The sequence below is a fragment of the Porites lutea genome, chromosome 11 (assembly GCF_958299795.1).
Source record: "Porites lutea chromosome 11, jaPorLute2.1, whole genome shotgun sequence".
In the NCBI taxonomy this organism is placed as follows: domain Eukaryota; kingdom Metazoa; phylum Cnidaria; class Anthozoa; order Scleractinia; family Poritidae; genus Porites; species Porites lutea.
The window spans coordinates 18,782,333-18,804,656 of NC_133211.1; the positions used below are offsets into that span (position 1 = coordinate 18,782,333).

At 39.8% G+C, this 22,324-nt stretch overlaps 1 protein-coding gene across 1 annotated transcript; it reads right to left on the reverse strand.

Annotated features, from left to right (window-relative positions):
- Positions 1-1,275: 1,275 nt before the first annotated feature.
- On the reverse strand, positions 1,276-21,823 carry LOC140951614 (E3 ubiquitin-protein ligase BRE1B-like). Its single transcript, XM_073400902.1, has 21 exons — positions 21,614-21,823; positions 18,989-19,156; positions 18,166-18,454; positions 17,163-17,302; positions 16,327-16,536; positions 15,086-15,211; positions 13,951-14,043; positions 13,159-13,239; positions 12,069-12,204; positions 11,380-11,423; positions 9,226-9,303; positions 7,596-7,807; positions 6,926-7,010; positions 6,654-6,836; positions 5,657-5,785; positions 5,071-5,220; positions 4,117-4,176; positions 3,911-3,982; positions 2,951-3,019; positions 2,743-2,844; positions 1,276-2,028 (listed from the first exon to the last, which is right to left on the reverse strand). Exons 1-21 carry the CDS (start codon positions 21,713-21,715, stop codon positions 1,855-1,857), a joined length of 2,703 nt encoding a protein of 900 aa, XP_073257003.1. The 5' UTR covers positions 21,716-21,823; the 3' UTR covers positions 1,276-1,854.
- Positions 21,824-22,324: the final 501 nt, after the last annotated feature.

Genomic DNA, 22,324 nt, shown 5'->3' on the forward strand with positions numbered 1-22,324 from the left:
ATACGACAATACAGAACTGATATTGAGGCAAGAGAGGATACTTCTCTTGCTTAAAGTCGTGGAAATCAACACATTTCGGCTGCAGATTCTTGCCGCGTTTTGCATTTTTTTCGATCCTACCCACAATTCTCTATTCAAAACAAGAGACATTTATTTGAAATTAGTGCGCGCCTAAAGCTGGCTTCGGTGACGTTTAGCAGTTAACATTTTGTTTTTGGTCACCTTGAGAAACGTTTCGCGAAGAGCATCATGTAAAGCTCTGAGATGGGACAAAGTTATTTCGATTCGCAGAGTCTGCATCGTCCAATATCGTATTGTATTCATTTGGTTAAACAGATCAATCACCCTGATCTGGGCTGAGACAGAAAGATACGATATTTGTTCGCTTTTCTAAGGTGACCACTAAGTCTTTGGTTGGATGGAAAGCGCCCTAGATAACTAGGAAACCTAACGGAAATGAAAGTGGGAGAATTTCGGGGGAGCTTATTGCAAAGGGGAAATGGGGAGTGCCTATTAGAGAGACCCGCTTTTTCGAGGAATACGTTACCCAGCGAAAAAGATCTTGGACGACCGAACTGTTTTGCGTTGTTTACCAATCCGGCCTGCCACCTAATTAAGTTACGAAAAGCGCGCCACTCTTCGGCATAATACCTGTTTCTTTATTTTTATTGTGTTTGTGGTCTGGTACTGATTAGTCACAAAATAAGTTGGGAACTTCGGCAACGACGACAGCGGCAGCAACGAGAACTTCAAAAAATCAATAAGTTTTTAAATGAACAAAACAAAAATATTGCAGGTGCGATTTTTGGTGCATTTCTGATCTTTGCAGTCTCTGCACGCCCAAGAGGTGAAATTTCCTTATGGGACGATTTATGAAGGACGTAAAGACACGACGGCGACTTTGTCTTCCCTGACAGCTAAATGAAACGTAGTCTACTCTTATTTTGACCGATAAAATGCAAGGTTGCAATCGAAATAACCGGTCTTCTCCAGTTCGTATGCAGAAGTCCTTGGGCCAATTAAATAAAACTTTTACAAGTTTAATTTACAAGTGTAGCTATGGTTTTAGGGTCCGATCCCAGGGTCCTCTGATCTCCTACTCGGCGCCCGGAGCGAGAGAGGGGGTTCACTCTTCCAGGGGCCGAGTACGGGGGACCCAAGGGACTAGGTTAATTGCTCGCCTGGTCCTAGCCTCACTAAAAGTTTCGGGTCAGGTGTTCCTAGCGAGTTTGTGTCTTACTGCTGTTCGTTTCTGCTACGTCACCAAAATGCATTGACCGAGAAGGCCCGGGAAGACGCCATACAGGGACAAGGAAATTGGTGATTACACAGGCCACTCACACATTATTTTACAAGCTGCTTATTCAGAAAGACTTATTTATTTACAAACATATTAATTCTGTACTTCTTGAACTCTGTTGCTTTACACGAGCCGTTGCTGCTATTCAAGCTTAATGACACTTCTCAGTGAGAGCATCTACATAGTAAGTAAAAAACTCTTAGAAAGTCACAAGGTTACGTTATGTACGATAACGAAGGCCGATCGAGAGGTGAACTACATTGCTAGTCCTCAAATGGCTATCCTTTGCAATGTCCAGAGCTCTATCCCCTATAATCTGTTCTCTACCTTACAAATGAATTTCTCTTTTGGTGTAGCTCAGTGCTACATAAAAACGATACGGAATACTACATCATGCAAGCCACATGAAGTGTCCAACTTTCTCCGCACTTTCTTTTCCCAGTGCTCCTCGTCTTTCTCCTCCCAGTCCTTCTCCAAGCTATGTCGCCGAGTAACCTGCCAATGAGGCTAAATTTAGCCAGCCTCCCATAGCCTTTTTGCCGCCTTCTACTATTTTAGAGGTATATCTTATGAAAGTCATTGTTGCCAAAAGTGGCGTTACACTTGGGACATTTCCTTTGCCTTGTGTCGTATCTGGTCTTTAGACACTCAAAACAAAACACATGAAAACACTTAGTCAAGATGGCGTCCTTCTTCCTTGTGTTACAGCACGGACAAGTCAGTTTTGCCTGAAAGTATAAAAACAAAATAAGATGATTAGAACGCTTTCGAGCAAACTTAAGAATTAGTTGCCAACCCAGAACCATGGAAACCAGTGTGGCCAATTGCAATACGTGCAGACATTCAAATAAACCAGTCAGATGTCATGTCAAGCACAATGTGGGCTGGCCGGCTCCAAGCGCGGGAAAAATGCTCGCGAACAAGTGACAATTTTTTTTTTTGGTTTTAATTTTCATTGGTTGAGACAAAGAAGCGCGAGGTCTTTCAGCAAATCACAAAGCGAGCAAAATAAGACTATTACTTTCGAAACTCATCTGAAAATCGCTATAAAAATTGAAAACACATTTTTACGATCAATCATTTTGATTGGTTTAAAGAAAGAAGCGCGAGGTCTATCAGCGAACCACAAACAGAGAAAAATAAGACTATTAGTTTCGAAACTCATCGCAAATCACTGCAAATTGAAAACAAATTTACGGGAAAAATGTTTGCGAGAAAACTAATAGAAATTGTCTTTTTTAGGATTAATTTTAATTGGTTTAGAGAAAGAGGTGCGAGTTCTTTTCAGCGAATCACTAAGCGAGCAAAATAAGACTATTACTTTTGAAGGGTGGATAGCGCCTCTAAATTCCTTCTTGAACGTCACTGGGTGGAACCTGTTCTCTCTCCCGTAGCTCTTGTAACAGGACATTAAGAGAGAAAAATCATTTCTTGAGCATTACCTTATATTGTTTAATTTCCTCCAAAAGAATTTCATCTGCCGCACCATACAAAACGTTTTTCTTCTCCTTTTCCAATTTGCGCCTGAGGCTTGCGCATTCCTCCTAAAATAGAAGATTGAATAAGAAGCGTCAAAAAGATATAAAGCAGAGGAGCCCCAAACGTGATTAAAGACGTTACACAAGAAAAGAAGCTGTCACTCAATATAACCTGAACTCTGCGGGATTTGAATGCTTCCTCCTCCGATGCACGGGTTTGCTCGGATAAGCTTTCTTGGGCCTGAAACAAGAGAGACATAATTTGAAGGAAATTCAAGTCGGGCGATTTCTTATTGAAGTCATGTGCAACCAAAAGGAAGAATCACTTTGCAAAGCAAAATAGCTCACCACAGAGTCCTCAGTAGGTCAGTTAATAGAACATCCGACTAGAGAGGGGAAGGCCGTGGTTTCGATCCCACTTGGAACTCAATTTTTTTTTCTAGGTTTTTGTATATGGAGAATCTGGTATCAGGTTGTGACATTTTGAATTTATTTGTTAGTTTGCCGAAAGGATTTCTTCACCGGGTTATTTTCAAAAATTCGAATCTATTGCCCGAGGCCCCAGTTGTTCAAAAGTTGGATAGCGCAATCTAAAGGAAAAATCACTATCCAGCGGATAAGTATTAGGGAAACCAATTGTACTATACAGTGGATAGAGATTTGTCCAGTGGAGAAAGTTATCCACCTTTTGAAAAACTTGGGCCAGCTGGCCTCGGATGTTTTAAAAGATGGCTAACGCTATCCACCGGATAAATCACTATCCACTCGATACGTATAAGGGAAACCAAATGCGCCATCTAGCGGATAGTGATATATCCAGTGAATAGCGCTATCCCCCTTTTGAACAACTAGCCCCTGATAACATACTATCCTGCGGATAAGAATTAGAGAAACCGATTGCATTATACCGTGGACTGGGATTTATCCGGTGGATAGCTTTTAAACAACTGGGGCCTGGGGCCTAAAGCGAGGGCAAGAGTGTTAAAACTCAAGTCACAAAAGAATCCCATAATGCAACACAACGCAAACTAAGTCTCATTCCGCGCAACTTAAAAATGGCTAACATCAGTGTCGTGTTCAAAAGGGTATCCACGTCGCAGTGGCGAGAAAAGACTTCATACGCGAATCTCACCTCTTGAAACTGCTGTTGAAACGAGTCGAACCGAATTTTGATGTCCTGGGCGGCCTGTGCACTTTCTATCGCCTGTCAGATACAAAAGAGGTCGTTATAAACTGACAAAAAATGCTGAAATTGTAGGACAGTTGGTCATGTACTAACCGACAAACTGTTAAAATATTCAGCTTATTATACAACACACAACCAATGCTATTACAGACCTTTCGTTTGTGCAGCTCCATTGCTTGCTGCCTCAAGTTGAGTTCTTTCTCCACTGACGTCTAGTAACGGAAACAAAGGAGAATTCAATCGGGTTTACATCGAAGATACAATGGATTCAATGGCACAAATACACCAAAGCAACGTGTCTTTGGCTTATAATAAGCCTATTGTGCTGTTGTTGTTGAACATTGTTACCTTAATCGCTTAAAAGAGCTATGTCACGCTAGTTGCTACCTTTAAGCTTTAAAGCAGTGATTTTGTTACAAATAGTTATGGTTAGTCCTGGACTCTTCTTCTAGATGAGTCTCAGTTCAGGGCCATTGAGTCCCCGTTCAAAAACACGAGTCCCTGGCTCTTTATGTAACCAAAAAGTCAATCTAAGGACAAACTCCGAAACGCTGTATTGCAGTTTACTGAAAGAAAAAATACTCCTTCTATTGTCAAGCATAACAAAGACTAAAAGAAATATGCGCCGAACAGCAACAAGAACAGCCACAGAAATCACACAAACAGAATATTCTACAAAAAACATCTTCAGGCCGATCAGTCTATCTCTGCGTCTTTGGGGATTTTTATGCGTCAGGGACGCAGGACACAGAGCTAACAAAATCTCCGTTAAAGTGCCTTTGCATAAATTTAACTCCAAAAATAATCGTCCAGTTTTTTTTATTTTAGACTCTATTCAAACATTAAACTGTTTCGTGTCGTCGGAACGCAAGGATGGACATGGATTGAAATTTTTGGAAGTTTCAATGATATGCCTCCAAAAATCATGGTTGGTGCTCCCTGATGAAATTTGCTTGATATCTTTCTTCTACAGGAGCGTTTTGTGTATGGGTCATTTATAACTTCAGCACAGAATTGACCAAAAACAGCAATGCCGTATTTTCTCGATTAAATGCCGGACTCCGATTAAACATAGTCTCTTTAATCTTTTAATCATAACTCCTTACCGCTGCATTTTGTAATGCCTTTTCCCTTTCCTCCAGTTTCCTCACATACTGAGTCTGCGTCTCACGGTGTGCGTTGAGAGAAGTCACGTGATCAGATAACACGTCCATCTCTTCGCGCAGTTGCTTTTGGATCTGATTCCCTTTTATTCGCTAAAAGAAAATAAACAACAAGGAAGCTGAAAATGGGAAAATTTTGTCATGTCACTAGCGTGAGACAAAAAAAAAAAAAAAACATCTGGGCCGCAGATTGGTCAAAGATGGGTGAAGATAACCCAGGGTTAGCGCGAAATTTGAATTCAGATATGAAAGCTTAAATAGCAAATTCAATTTAATTCTTTTTGCATACAAAAAAAACCTGGATAAAATTTAACCTCGTTTCAGCGCGAACAACTGGGCCCTCACTGCTGGACGAAATTTAGCTTGCGGAGCTAGTCAAGATAGTTGTTAGCACAACAAATCACATGCAAAAGTACTATTGGTTTCTCTTCGGGCAATTCCAAGTAATCGATATGATTGGAATCATTATTATTATTCGCTTAGAATTACCTTACACGAGAACTTCAGGTTGGCGACGTGTTTATCTTACCTCCGACATGAGTTTCAGGTTGGCGTCGTCTTTTTCTCGTAGCTGCTGTAGAAGCCGAACGTTCTGTTCTTGCATCTCCTCAAACGCCTGACCTGTAAACTCCATTTCCGCCAACACGGCATCTTCTTCCTGTAGAAGGAAACAGCAACAATATTGTTATCCTCCATTCAGTTAGCTGCAGTTTTTCTAGATTAGGCAAGAAAAAAATCCACTGTTTGGATGGGAAAACCATCATCTTGACCACAACATGTCTAGTGACAAATGTAGAGCCTGCACTAGGCACTCGCGTGACTTATTGCAACCCCCCAGATGTCGAGCTTGCTCGCAGGATAAGCGTGCACTCATACTTTTATCTTCCAGGCAGTCATGCTGAGGGCAATACGTGCATTGTGTCGGCAAAAGATCTTCCAGTTGGGGTTTTTCTTTCACGACTCTAAATAATTTTATGGTGTGTGCTAAATGAACACGAGGAGCCAAGGGACCCGTGCGCCACACGGCCACAAAGTTTAACAGTTAAAGTATCATTTAGCCTCCCACGCAGACGCTCTTAGGGGTTCGTCACGCGTTCCTGCCCCACAAGGAACGCGAGACAAACCCCTAAGAATGTCTGCGTGGGACGCTAAGAAGCATAAGGCACCAAGAGTATTAGCAATCCCCGCGGATGAAATGCGAGTACATCAAAGGGTCAGTCCAAGCATTATTTTGGCGGTACCTTCTGATACACTGACTTGAGTGTAGAAATAGAAATTAAAGCAAAGTTTCTGTCTTGGGGCATACTATAGTTCACTGACTACGTCTCCGGTCACAGCGCGATGACAAGGTTTAACAGCGAACCATGAGAAATCCTACGCGCTAACAACTCGAACAACTTCAATTTAAAAGTTCGGACAAAGAAGCAGTAACGTGACAAGACCATCTGACCGTGTCATCGTAAGGTGCGACTGGTTTTGAGGGAAAATTAATTTTTCTTGAAAGAAAACAAGTGGTTATATGTCACCTGTTTCGTTGCCGCCAAATTTTTTTGTAGTTGCTCGATTGTTTCATCTGCCATCTTCAGCCTCTTTATGGCTTCTTCGTCAGCTAAAGCACCTTTATACTTTTCTAACTCCTTTTCAAGATTCTCTATTCGAACCTTCTGCTCTTCTATTTCCTCTTTCAGCTTTTTCTCCGCGGATATCAGCTAAACGGCACACAAAGGAAAAAAAAAAAGAGAAAATCGTGACTCTGTTCATAAAAATACTTACCACAATTCATCTATCTGATCTTTACCTCAACTTTATCACGGAGATCTTTTGCAGCGCCTTTATACACGTCTAATAAAATCTTCATCTCTTTTTGGCTTTCTTCAGATTTTCTGCCAAAATTGTGCAAAAAAAAATAAAAAATAAATAAATAACTTTTCATATCCTGCAACAACTTGTTATTCATAGGGAACTTACTTTTATAATTATAAATTCTCAAGGGTAAAACCAGGTGAAATGCGAGCTCAATATAAACCGTCGCCCTCGAGTAACCTCCAGTTTTTCTATTGCAAAATTTTGGCTATAAGTCTGGGTTCAAACCTTTCTCAGTCTACATATATATACGGCCAGAAGCATGTAACCCATATATATAAGCATATGCTTCTGATACGGTCGAACCTCCCGTAACCGACGACTCAAAAGGCGGAGAGTAAGTGGTCACCTATGGGAGCTTGGTCGCTTACCAGGCTAAAAACAATGGAAAATTGTACTCTTATGATATCTGAGGGGTGGAAAACCGGCGTACCCGGAGAAAAACATCTCGGAGCAAGAGAGAGAACCAATAACAAACTCAACCCGCATGTGGCGCGACGCCGGGATTAGAACCCAGACCACATTGGTGGAGGCGAGTGCTCTCACCACTGCGCCATTCCTTGCTCCCCACCCCTGCTCCCACAGTAGACTAACGGAACACTCACTTCAAACTAGCTCGTAGTTCCTTTAGCTCTGCTTCAGAGGATTTACTGCTTGAGGCTGCTGTTTCCTCACCATCATCTATCTCGCCCTCTTCTTCTGGTTTAGCAGTTGCCTTTGTCGCTGTTTGTTCTTTAGCCTGTTCATCGTCTTCCTGCTTCTCAGCCTCGGATGACGGTTTCGGCGATTCTTTCGCAAGTTTTAGCTCTTCGGATAGCTAAAGCAAATACAGTAAAACCCGCACATCAGAAACACTGATTTTTGGCCACAAGCTGAATCGTTCCACAGCCTTTACGTGGTTGCTGTATACCAGGGGTCGCGCAAGGGAGAAATTTTGAGGACGCAAGCACGAGGGGACAAAAGAAAAGGAGCCTCCCGTCCTCTTCGCGTGTTGCGCTCACGCGCTTCAACAGGGTAACACTTCTCTGTTTGAGTAGTACCATTTTAAATCTTGCCTTTAATAGTTTGATAAAGGCAAATCTTTGTTTTACCTAAAAAAGAAAAACAAGATCACTATCTACAGTTATCTTTACCCAAGAGACTATAAAGGGGACAGAGAGGCCATCCCCCATATACACCCTATTCCATAGGTAATTCGTCTCGAGTTATTTTTAGAATCGGGATAAAGTTACCTCGCGCGAGGCGTGGATGTTTCGTGGAGGTTTCGCATGACCAAACGCCGTGCAAAACATGTCGGGCGAGAGGCAATGAAAGCGTAAAAAGATCGAGAGCATTGCTGAATATTGAAGCGAGATGAGTCGGCGCTCATCTGGGAAAAAGGAATCGCTGGACTCTTTGACAACCAGTGAAATCAGTTTAACTCGAAGTTGTCGTAACCTCAGTGCTTTAATAAAATGAGAAATTTCGCCGGTCTATTGAAACCGGTCGTTTGTACAATTTAGGGAGTTTAAGATCCAACGACGCAGACGACAACTAGAACGTCAAAAAAACAATAGGTTTAATTAGCAAAACAACAACTTCGCACGTGCAACACACTTTTTTGTTCATTTCTTTACCGTTTTTGCACGACTACGACGTGAAAATGCCTAATTTCGCGTTTTATGGAGGACGTAAATAAGCAACGACGAAATTTTATTTCTCTTTCTGAGCTTGAATATGGTCCCTTGAAATTCAGCTTTAGGAGGGTTCGCCTACAGTTGACAAAGTAGGTGGGTAGGAATAATCGCTATAAAGACTGAAAAAAATAAACATCAAACCAGAAATTGCTCTCTTCAAACTGTAAATTACAAATGATCCTGAGAGAATATTCAGTGTGTTAAGGATTTCCCTGCTCTACTGTTAGCTCTATACAAGAGAGGAAGGGCGATTCTTTTTTAATTTCGGTTTCGCTGACACAGCTTTCGTAGAAATCTCGCTGTAGTCGTTTTCGTCGACAAAAGGAGTAGCAAAATCGCTCTCCGCGTCTTCCCCCATTTTGTTCTGCGTCATTTCGTGAAGGACGCGTGGCTCTCAGCGTGGGTCATCCACGCGGAACACATTCGCGCTATGTGATTGGCTGTTGTCTAATCCCCCTTGAGATCTGTGGTGTTAAAAATAACTCGAGACGAATTACCTATGGAATAGGGTGTATATGGGGGATGGCCTCTCTGTCCCCTTTATAGTCTCTTGCTTTACCTTAGTGGCTTGAACCTGAGCTTCACTGAATTTTCTTTTATATCTCGACACTTCAGTCTTAAGTTGCTGATTGTGACTCTGAAAAATAATGATCACATATGGTGAACAATAGAGAAAGACGATGAATTTTAAGCTCGGTAGTGAATGAGAAAGATTTAATTGGCCATTCCATTTCCAGTCAGTCCAAAAACTCACGTTCAAAACGAGGCTAAGTGCAAAACCTTTCTTGTGAAAATGAGTTTTATTTGCAAGAGAATAAAAAATCATTTTCGTATCAATAGCTTGGCACTTAGCCTCGATTTGAAACAGAGGCTTGAGGCAACTCAGAAATGGCCTGTTGGTCACTTTGAGGTTGTGTGAGAGGAAAATCCTTAAATAAAAATGACCGAGACCAGGTTTTATGAGCCCGCGAGACTGAGCACCCCACCCAAACCCTTGTTTTTACTAACACCGCTGGACGCCCAACCTGGTTGAGGTCATTAGGGCCATTTATACGAGGAAAAATAAGACGCGTCTTACATACAAAGACGCGTCTTAAATAGGACGCGAACTTTCCGTATAAACGGCACATTTCGTCTAAAATAAGACGCGGCTTAGATAAGACGCGTCTTATTAGATAAGACATGCTCGTATAAATGGTACAGTTCGCGTCTTATGTAAGACGCGTCTTATTTTTCCTCGTATAAATGGCCCTATTGACTATTTTCGAATTCCCCATAATACACTCTGTTTGCCCCCCAAATTTTGCATAAACCATTGTTTTTAAATGCTCCTGGGAGTATTGCATTTTCCCAGGAGCATTTTAAGACAATAAGTTATGCAAAATTTGGGGGGCAGACAGAGTGTATTATGGGGAATTCGAAAATAGTCAATTGTTATCTAAGGTCTTCCGTGTGAGAGACTGGCTCGAGCCAGTGTTGTCTTGAATTGCACCATGGGACTGTTTGGGGATGAATATTTCGAACCACTTTTCAGCAACTTTCAGCACAACACGTAGGGAGCTTAAGTAACGACGACGAAGACGGCAGAGAAAACCTCGCTAAACAAATGAATTTGTATCCTATCAAACTTTGTCGCGTCTACGTGGACCCACTCAATTTGACAAATCAAGGCGATTTTTCCTGGAGTTGAATTCTTAAGGACTTTATCCAGGTATTAGAAAAGAAAGGAAAATTCGTCGTCGTATGTTCACCTCCTGCATTAAACGTCGCATTATGAAGTTTCACGTAGTAGTCGTGCTGTGGACGACAAAGAAATGTACTAAAAAGCGCGATGCACGTGCAGGCCTGTTGTTTTTCTCATAAAACCAATTGTTTTTTGACTACGACGACGATAGCCAAGACGTCCCCTACAAAGTGAGTTCACTCTGTTTAAAAATTCATCACTCTCATTCCATTCCATGTCGTTCCATTTTGTCAAATGTTGGTGAATTTTTCAATCCTAAAGCCCTTACGAGTCCAAGTTTTAAAAGAGAAGTAGAAAGTCGTGGTCTTGTATTCGCTAGCCTGCGTAGCAAGCGTTTCCGTACGAGTTCGTCGAGACAAGTTGGGACGAGAGCAAAAGAAAGTAATTACCCCTCTAACTTTCGCGCAATAACTCGATTGGAAACGCTTGCTATGCAGGCTATGTATTCGCGTCCTCAACAGTACTAGGAGCATAACCCCGGTTGGTTTCCTTGGAAACAAAAGGAGAATAGAACCGAAGAGAACTTTCCAGCTCTTAAATTCCCAGCCTACTAACTGCATATGCCAACTTCAGTGGGGGATCCAGGCGAGGAGCCCGCCCCCGTCCCCTACTTCGGGACCAAACTGAGGCCCAAAGGGCCGAAAAATTTGGTGTTCCCCCCTCACCCCTACTTATCTCAAGGTCTGTATCCGGCACTGAACTTGAAATCTTAATGATAGCCCTTTTGCACTGTATATTTTTGTTACCGGTCGTTTCGATACAAGTTTATTTAGTCGAGGTGTAAATGAATAGTTTCAAGTACTTGGCTTAAAGAAGGAAAAATATACACCCCAAATGTTTTTTTTTTCTTTTTCACGCACAAACTATACCTGAAGTGGTCAAAATTCTTGTGCAATTTCACTGCTTGAGTTCGTAACGAACGACTTGTATCGAAACGCCTGACATTTTTGTTTCCCTGCAATAATTTACCTGTAAGCTGCTAAGCATGTGGCTCATCTCTTTTGTCATTGGACCTGTAACCAAAAACATGCAGCTATGAATGCAACTCAACCCCTCTCTGACCAATGCGTTCGTTTTTTGAGTGAACCGACAGTCACATGTAGTGCTAGAATCCACGTACGAAAATTCATCTTGAAATTTAAGCTCTTTTTGCCCCCGGCCTTTCATTGATATTAGGAGGGATTACGAAGATTTAATAGCTGCAAATTGCCGGAAATAGGTCCTCCATTAACAACCTTCTCTACAGGGTCTAACGTTTGGAAATGACCCTCAAGTGCAAATATACCAGTAGGAACTATGACTCCTTAATAGCCAGACATCTCCAATATATGCTGTATTACATTTCAAATATGGGTCTTCGTGGTTTTGTTTGACATTGGAACCGTCATACATGGAAATTCAATATTACGTATCACATTCGAAATATTAGCACATTTTGTACATAAAAGACTTTTTTACTCAAACTTTCCTCCACTTTTCGACCAACCCAGTTTTTGAAAGACAATTTACCTCCTGTTATAAGGCCCCTTCGAAAATATCAAAGCCCCTAAATAAAGTCATCTAGAAAGACAATAGTCCAGGGGCTTATTTTCCAATTTTATGGTACTCCATCAAAACAGCAAGATAAAATTTCAAGAGTTAAATAAAAAGAGACAAACCTGTTTGTTCATTTGCCTTGAGATTTTGCTCAAACTCCATTCGCAGCAGGTCGTAGTCTCTTTTCACTTGTAGCAGGGCATCATGGAGTTCACTTATCTCCGCTTTGTACTTCTTCTGCATTGTAACATTGTTTGACTGACAAAAAAAACAGTGGTCTGTGAGGTGGGGATATGGAGAACCTTTACGTGAGGTTACGTTAAAACCTGTATAACGTGCACCCCACACCATACAGGTTTAAAAACAGGTACTGTCAAATCTAGTGCAGGAATTAACCAATAGCTAAAAAAAAGGAATAGCTTGCCTGGGACCATTGCTTCCTTGTCTTAGTTTATGACTTAGTAAAAATATGGCCTGAAGAAAATCTACTTGTCCTGGACTAACCAACAGGACTTTTCTCATGCACTGTAACTCTGCGATGTACTCGCATCACGTCCAGGGCAGAATAGAAAAATCCCTGGTCACTTTATTCTAGAGAAACTGAGTTAAGCTCCGACGTGATGAACCACTTGGCTCAAATACAGACCTCACTCATATAAAGCAGACATAGCATCAATGAGTCCTTGACTTTCCTTCAGAAAGGAAAGATTACGACTCACTTTAGCCGGAGACAATTCCGTTGAAGCCCTGATTTTCTTTTTCACATCTAAAAAGCACAGCCAGCAAGGGTGACATAGGAATACTCTTAAGACAGGATTCACTGAGCATGTTGAACAAGCTTGTACACTTTCAAAGAGTTTCCTTCAATCACCATGCCGCTCTAGATTCAATAAAACATCCCTCAGTCGGCTAGTCCCAAGTTAAAACTGATCTGTGAAAATGGTTGCTTGGGTGCCAATCCATAGATCTTTTGATGTGGATTATTTCTTGTCAGGTATTTGAAGAGAGGCCAATAAATTACTTAAAGTCACTTTAAACGTTTTGGTGGAGTTGGGCTGGTATATCGCCTCAGGATCACTGGACTTTGCTGTTTCAGCTCCTGGGCATTAGGGAACCTGTTGAACTTACATGTATGTATTCTTTTAACTACTGTAGTATGGATCAGTGATCTTACAAGAAAAAGAGATAAAAAAAAATTGTTAATGAAGGTACCTCAATTTGCTCCAGCTGGAGGACATGCTGTGTTTTAGTTGAGCTGAGAGCACGCCGAGTATCATCAAGCTGTTGGCGAAGCTACAGAAACATAAACACAATAAATCAAGAAAAATATACCCAAGTCAGGGTGCAGAGAAAGTCAGTTTTACAGCTTGCCATTTGGGCAAATTGCAGCTAGCATGTCCTCGCCCAAAATTCATTTCACTAGCCCCAACAACTTTTTGATGAGCAGGATTAATTACACAGTTCTTATGTAATTTGAATTCCTCAAAAAGCTTCGCTTTCCCGTTGGGCAAGTTAAGAACAGAATTCACTAGCCAGATAGTAAAATCCACTAGTCCCGGGCTATGGGACACTGCTTTCTTTGCATGCTGCAAGTAATATACTTTATGAGAGTCTCAAAACCAGACAAGATGAAAACATTGCAAAATTATTAGCTATAATTCTCTTTTCCAAATTATTCAAACCCCAAAGAATGAAGAGATCTACATGCAGGAGAGTGTTTGAAGCAGTTTGGAAAACTTGACACTCTTGCTGATTTAACAACATACGTTGAAAACTGTAGGCAAACCTAAAGACAGCACCCCTGTAATGCTGGTATTTGAGTTTTTGATGACGCTGTTTGCTACAACAAATTTTTGCTTGTTTTTCTCTTAGGAAGAAATATTGAAAATTCAGTTGGGGGCCTTCTGCATGTCACCACTTTGTGCTCATCATGTAAGCGGGCACCCCACTCCATGTCTATCACACTGCAAAGCATCGGTTCATTTAATAGTTCTTCTGACCAACCTGGGTAACTTCTCCATACAAAACAGAGAATTGTGACTGTAAGCATTTGTAAGGAGCAGATTGAAGAACTGCACTTTCAGGAATGTTGGTTATCTGAAGCAGAAAAGAAAAAAAATATATCACATTATTATTCCAGCATTTCCTCTTTGTAAAATGGGGATTCGTAGTGTTGCAGTGTAGCTAATTTGAATAAAATACCATCTTGCAGTGTTGCGGTCATCTCAAACCGGTGTGCAGTGTTTCTGATTTTATACCAACGGTACTCAGTGAAACAAAATAACTTGTGGACCCTTTGCAGTGCTGTGGTTTATTATTTGGCCATAGTTACTAAACAAGGAACATTAAGATCAATGAGACTTGAATTAAAAACTCCCATTTACTCTATGTTTTTAATGGTTAGTTCATCCTGTAAACGTGTTGTCAATGGCTGCAACATCAAGGTCATTGAACTTACAAAAGAGTGCATAACCGGCTGTGTCACCTCTTTTATGAAGAGGGAAAAAGGTCGGGGATCCAAACTACTGTCATAAAGACAAATTCTACTTGGTAAGTTCGTAACATGCCACCATGCATTCTTTGTACCTGCATTAGTGAAATAGAGTTCTTAGAATCTTGAGGTCAGTTTGAGACTCTACTAAATCAAAACCAGCTCCGAGATCCTCCTTCCCCAATTACATGGAGATTAATAGAATAGATTAATCATAGGACTAAAATCAAAGTGCTATGTTGGTGTTTCCTCAACTTTTTTTGAGGTGATGCGGTATTTGCTATCTTTTGCTGTGGTATTGCGGTGTTGACAGTCCCCCAACGTCCTCCTCCTACTTCCATGTAAGAAAATTTCAGAGACAAAAATTTATCACAGGATAATAATTTGTATCCCCATTTTGTACCAAGTCTTGTGGGGAAGAAAGACGATTTTATAAGTGCAAATTTACAGTAATTAGGTATAGTTAGGGAACAATCCTAGCCCCAGGCCCTAACTGTCAGCTCTGAATGCCCTTTACCCACTCACACTACAACTCTAACCATGCAGGTTTAAAGTAATCAGTGACAACAAGGCATTTCTTACCATGAAGAATCAACCAATTCAAACAAATCAGTTTAAAAACAGACATACCATGCTGCTCATACTGACCTCAAGCTTGAGCTTTTCCAGCTCCTGTTGGGAAGTGATATAATTGTCATTGAGTTTTTCCAACTCTTCCAACCTAGTCTTGGATAATTCTTGTAAATCCTCCAGTTCAGTAGATGCTTCATCATTCTGTGGTTAGGGTTATAAGCAACAGGTGTTATATGGGTTACAAATACACCAGTAACTTTTAATCATCATCATTTTTTTAAACAGGACACGATAATTATAGATATACATGACAGAAGTGCATACTACACATTTACAGCACATGGTGATGGCAGTGGAATAGGAGACATGAAAGGCCCCACTGTCAAGTGCGCGCTGACAATTCACAAAAAGATGAAAAGATTAAGAACACAAGTCTACCCCAAGTAATGTCAATTTAAAAACACTTAAGGGACAAAGCCATGTGTTCACATTACAGAGATGCCTGTTTTATAGAGGAAGAAATTGTATGACATTTACTAGATGTATTTGGGGGGCCATGTGAATTGGCCATGTAAGGATAGCACTTTCTCATTCCTGCAAATATACATACAGATGTGAGACATGCAGCTGCTGTAATGTTAAATTGAGAAAACACTGCTTGCACTTCTGGATTAGACTACAACATACATGTGCTGACACCCTCATGCTGTGCACTTTGTTATATTCAACACCAGCAGCATAAACCTAACTTTACAATTAAATGTACAGTCAACTCTTGTTACCACGGACACTGTAGGGACATGAGTTAGTGTCCTCATTCATGACAGTGCACAACAGTGGGAGTTTATTACAGTCAAATATCTGCAATTTATTTTTGCCTGGGATTTAGCTGCTGTCCGTATTATCCGGGTGTCCGTTATAACAAGGTGTCCACAAGGCAAGAGTTGACTGTATGTGCTGTAGGCAGAGGTAGGTAAACGTAGGCCATGGGTGAATCCAGGGAGAGTGGGTTGGGTGGCTAGCTACCTCCCTTTAGAACAGCTCACCAATTAAAATATAATACATGGAAAAACAAACAGAAATACATGGGTCCCTAAAAAATAAAGAAACATGCGGGTCTCAAAAACCTTGTGAAGCCAACCAGCCTTCACCCTTCCTAAATCGCCATGTTTTGGGACAAACGAAAGATAACTTAAAATAAATTCAGTATAGTTTGATGGCCAATTTATTGGTATCATCCACCTCCCATTAAATAATCCTGGATCTGCCCCTGAAGGCAAAGTTTGGTTTGGCACCATACACTATTTTGACTTTACCTGAGCTGGCCCACTGTCCCCTTGTTCTCCTGGTGCTGTATTTCCATCACGCAGTCTCTTATTCACGTCTTCCAGTTCATTAAGCCTCTTCACCAAATTGTCAACCCGGTGATTGGCTTTTTGAAGCTCATATAAAGCATCCTGAAGTTCAGTGTTTAGCTGGGAAATCTCCTTTTGTGCTAAAGCATATTTATCTCGGATTTCTGAAAACTACAAATACATGTAAATGGTAGTCGTTTTTACCAAAATGTAATGTAACTTATTAAATGCAAAAATATCTAGTGGGAATCTGCATAAAAACTTTAGAACTTTCTGTCTAATCCACACACAATCCTTCATGGAGCTACCATGCCCAGTGGATCTTTCCTACATGTGTACATATGGCACATAAAAACAGTCACAAGCTCTTTATACATGTCCAAACGGAATGAAATAATATTAATTTCATACTTTGTACTCTTACAGACTTGGCTATTATTTAATAATTTTTACAGTCAATATCTGACCTTACTTGGTAACTCAACAATAATATCAGAATAACGAATGTGTTTTCCTGAATCTTATCTAAACCAAACCTAAACATGCTTTTAAATAACGCTTAAAAGTGTTCTTTAGTATAAATAAAATAAATGTTCCACAATATGGGCAGCAAAATGCTTTTAATTACATAAAAAGCTAGATGTCTTTTTTTTGGACAGAAATTACTGTTACAGGCAGTTACACGTGTGCATTTAATCAAGAAACTTTAAAATCAGAGACGACAACAATCATACCTACAAGAAAGAATAAAATAAAAGTGGTGGGGGTGTAAATGGGGATTAACAGTTACAGATTACCTCTAGGGATGTGGTTTGCTGTTTTTGATGAAGTGAAGTGACAAGCTCTCTAAGTTGTTTATTGTCGGCTTCTAGATCAGGTTTTTCCTGTTCATCAGCACTTGTTTTTTGAGTAAGTTCTTGTTGCTGTTGTTCCTCTTCTATTGGAAGATGAATTTTGGTTATTAGCTACAATAGATGCAGGTGTATGCCCTTTTAAGCCCCACAAAAGGCAACAAGAGATTTTTGAAACTGATGAATCTAACGACAATACCAAAACTGTCTTGATTACTAATGATTATTGAAGGGATGTAAAAAATTAGGTGCTCAAAGTGGCTCTGAATCTCCTGGTCTTCCATGTTGATCGTTATGGTACATCTCTCTGGTGAAATGTTGTTTTAGTTCTTCTGTGGTGTAGTCTGGAAATTAGCCCCAAATTTCCCCACAATGCTTTAGATTTTTAAGTTACTAGTACAATGTAAGATGGTTTCTGAGGGCACTTTCAAATGCCTTTAATCACTGACAAGGACTAGTTTTGTCATTATAGACATGGAAGTGACTTTTGATTATTTCTGTCATTACATGTATACCATTGGAGGCAACTGTCGGTCTGCACTCCACGTAAGGCCAGGTATAATATCTGCAGCCATATCCACGTTACGATTTAAAGCTAACTGGGTCCATTTGTGTGGATCAAGGGCACATTGGGTTGATAATGGGGGTGGGTACTGCAAAAGAGACAATCTTTTGATTTTACTGTAGAAAGAGCTGTGCTCTAGTGGCCCCTGGTGCCTAACATTTGTTCTTGGGTTTCATAGTAATCTTAGCCTTTTCCAAAAACTCATAATGCTGGGCTTCCTGACTTTCACAGGTTCCAAGCACTGGGCTCCCACCAATTCTTTTAAAGCACTGCCTTGCTAGGTTTCCAGACATTGGCATCTCTGGGATAAGCACAAATTCCATCTTAGGAACACCAACATCATGCATGTTCAGCAAATGACCAATACTGTAACATTTACATTACCTTTGCTCTCTTCTCCTACTACATCAATCTCATCATTTGACAGCTCTTTGATGACTTTCGGTGCAGGAGTAGTTACAAAAGGTCCAGACTTTTCTACATAGCTTAACAGTTTCCTGGTGTGTTCTTTTGTTGCAGTAGATCTCTTGGCCACTTCTTCTCTAACTTGGTCTGAGTCCAGATTTGCAAGGTAGTCTAAATATGACAGAGTAGCCTCGTTGGAAGTCTGTTCAGAGTCCTCTTCACCAATTCCCTCATATCTTTGTAGTATAGTTTTAATGTCTTCATCAAGCTGAAAAAAAGACATTATTATCCACAATACCAACATGTAAAATCAGCAAAGTAAATGAAACAACTATCATAATGGCTGTACAGTGCATTCAAAAAGCAGCTGCTGAAAAGCATCACCTTCTTTGCTCACAGCAATCCTAGCTACGTCTTTTCTTTAAGTGAAGTAACTAAAGAAAGATTCCTCCCAGCATTGCTGATACAGTCTATACTGAAACAAAATGTCTACATCTATTTATTTATTTATTTATTTACCAATACAGCAACCCCTCAAAATGAGGATTATTAGCTGATACAGCTGTACTTCAAATCTTACCTGAATTCTCTGATATGGTAACCCATCTTCAAGGATTTTACTTTCTTACCCTTAAGTCATTCATGAAAACTTTGATGCAGTTAGCTTACAATGTACTTTTGAGTACTGGTATGTTAATAGGCCCTTATTTGTTAATTTTTATTATAGCAAGATATATGTACAAGTAGGAGCTTTATGATCCTTCACAAAATTAATTATTCTTTTAAAAAGGAAAACTTATACCTGCATCCAGTGTCTGTTGATAACCGAGATGATGTTCATATCAGACTCTCGTTGTTTCTTAAGTTTTTCCACTTGATCTTTTAACTTCTCTTCCTCTACCTTTAATTCCTCTAGTCTTTCACCAAGCTTTTTATTTTGAAACTGTAGAACCTTCAAGTCCAGTTCATCCTATTTAAAGGAAAATAACAAAAACAAAAAATAACATCAACTAATAAGTAACAGTATTAAGATTGGCAATTTTCATGGTCGGTAGAGACTGCTAAAATCTTGCTTTCCACTCCTGTAGGGCCAGTGACTTCAACAGTTTGTTTCCATAGAAAAGGTCCCATAAATTATACAGTATATCTCATGGAATGTTTACCATTGATAACACCACCAAAATAATATACTGTAGTTTTAATATGACATCACTCTTTCTAGATGGTCATCCTGTACAAACTTACAGATGAAAAGGTGAGAAATACTGTCTGGTAGGTGCATTTTTTACTGAATGAAAGTTTCAATAATATTTTTTGCCAATGAGTTTAAATGTCTCTTTACTGGTTAATTAACCATCATAAATAAATGATTTCTTTTCTCCTCCATATGTGAACTGATCATGATGGCGTGACAGATGCAAAAAATACTGTGGGGTAGTGGAGTGATGTAGTGAAAACCACACATATCTTTTTAAAGCGTAAGTATTAAAGGTATAGGTTTTCTGACAAATCCCTACTGCAAGCACCAACAAGATGACAAAATTAATGCCTGACAAATGCCCAGGGGAAGGGGGGAGGAAGAGGGGGGGGGGATAATGGACACACTTGGAATTGACTGAGCCATTATTGAGTCACAATAGTATGTAGTTCTTTAAATTGATAAAATACTAAATCAGTTATCAGTGTTCTTGTGATTTCAATGAGTCACGTAATGAAAGGAATGTTAGGATAAATCCTAAAATCAACAAGAAAAAGAGAATAATCCAGTAGCAAAACAATAATCAGCAATCAGTAAACCAAAGAAACAACAAATGGAACACGATGAAGACTATGCCAGGAGTAGCATGATGTGTTAAACTAAAGCTGCTCTTATTGGTGTTGTTTCCCGAATGGCATCATCTTGCTCAGAATGTCTGAACCATATACTCCCCAGGATTATTGCTTGTTATCGATGATTACTTTTATTATTATTCATTGAACTCACTATCTGTCTTTTCATTGGCTAAGAACCTACAGCTAATTTTGGAAATCAGCGCAACCTACAGATCAGTTAGTCATCTGCTAGCAGATAACTGACTAAGCTGTAGGTTGCATTTGTGCAATGCATGATTTCCAATAACAAAATCAATCCAGGTTCCTTGCGTGTTTGTCAATATTTTCTTCAAAACAATGTACAATAAAACAATAATTGTTAATTATTATTAGATTCGGTTTTTGTGATATCCTAAATAATCAAGGTCTTGGTGAGTGTTATCAAACTCAGCCCTCGGCTCAACTGATTACACTAACCTCCACCTTGATTATTCCAAATATCACAAAAATCTCATCCAATAATATATAACAATTATTCACCGAAGTGGAGGTGGCTAGTCCTGGATATTTACCGAACTGCGAAGCAGTGAGGTAAATATCCACGACTAGCCACCGACACTGAGGTGAATAATTGTTTTAGTATATACTAAAACCGTGAGATAATTGAGCTCAAAAATGACGATTTTTAACTCAAATACTGTTGCCAACGATTACAATTTTGGCGCCTAATGACCGGGCGGCTGCGGCCGTCGCTTTTTCTTGCCGACAATTAAAACTTTTGAAGGCATTTGTTTAGCTCTTGCGGGGAAATTTCTTCAAAAAGAGTTGTGAATTCTTTTTGTATTTAAAATCATTCTATAAAAAAAGATTATTAAATTCAGTTTTAAGCTTATTTATGAACAACTCAACTAAATAAAGTAGGCAAGATTTAAACTTAATTTGCATTTGTAAACAAAAACTTTTTCACCGGTTTTATCGATAAATTCGTGTCGAAAAGACAAAGCTTTACCTGTTAAAACTTCTAATCCGAACTTCGTCACCGTCTTCGTGTATTTCGGAAACAGCTTGCTTGATTAGTTGTGAAATTTCTTTGTTTGTTTACGGCAGCAAACCGGGAAGGCATTTTGCTCGCAACTTACGCGAGTTTGGCGTTGCTCGCTCGGAGGAACTGGAGGTGAATCAGTGAATAGTGCAGGATATTCACTGATTGAGTAGCCAATCAGAGCGCGCGAAAAACACTATCCACTGTTTTAGTATATACTAATGTTTATTATGGGTTGTTATTGATTTTCTTTAATTGATAATGATTAATAAATTTTTTTTTCTTTGACTTTGATTTCCGATATCAATTGATAACAATCGGCGGATTATATCGATTGATATCGATTATATAGATTGATTTCCATCGATTAACTACGCCTGGAATTATTCAAACCTGCAAAAATTGCTGAAATTGAATTATTGTTGGTTAATCTCAACTCATTCAAAAATATGTTACTACTGTATAGCTAACACGTAACAAGTAACAGAGCTTTAAAGGTGCATTTACGAACTTGAAAAAGTATATTTAGTCTTAACAAACCAGTGATCATAGCGGTTTCTTGTGTCAACTCACCTCATTTGCAACAGCTCCAATGTTTTCCGCTGGAATAATTTTTGTGGACACATGTTTCTTCGCCGGGGGACCCCCTGACGTCTCTGGCTGAGATCGTTTCATATTATTTACGTTATGTATATTCAGAAGGTTTTTTCATCTGATTTGTACATCATTTTTTCTTTTCCAATGAAAAGGCCTTATGGACGCCGCCATTTTGACAACACATGTTTCATATTATGAGCCCACGGTATTAAGTCGGCGGTTAACTATTGCCAGAGGGTAGGTACGTCAAATACTTGGATCACTTGTGTCCAAGTAGCCTGAAATTCATCCGATTGCTTCGAGTCGTTTTTCTCCTCTCAAGTTACTGAGTAGAGAAAAGACGACACGCCGCCGCGTGTCGCCTTTTCTCGCGTGGGGTGATTTTCACGCGCGATCGCGTTTCGCTCGCTCTACTATCCCTGAGGAAAAATAGGGGACTACTCGTAGTCTAGTTACTGAGGGAGTACCTTATTATAGGAAATTAACGCTCCATGAAATTAACGCGAATCGTTATAATTCAGAAGTCGCGTTTATTTTGTTGAGCGTTAATTTCCGCGACGTTCATTAAGTGCAGCGTTAATTTCCGCGCTCTTAATTTCCAGTATTTTAACCCCAATTTTGGAACCTGTCCGGACATTCTTGACACCTAACTTGACATTTTACTACAAGCTTTCTTTCTTTCCATTT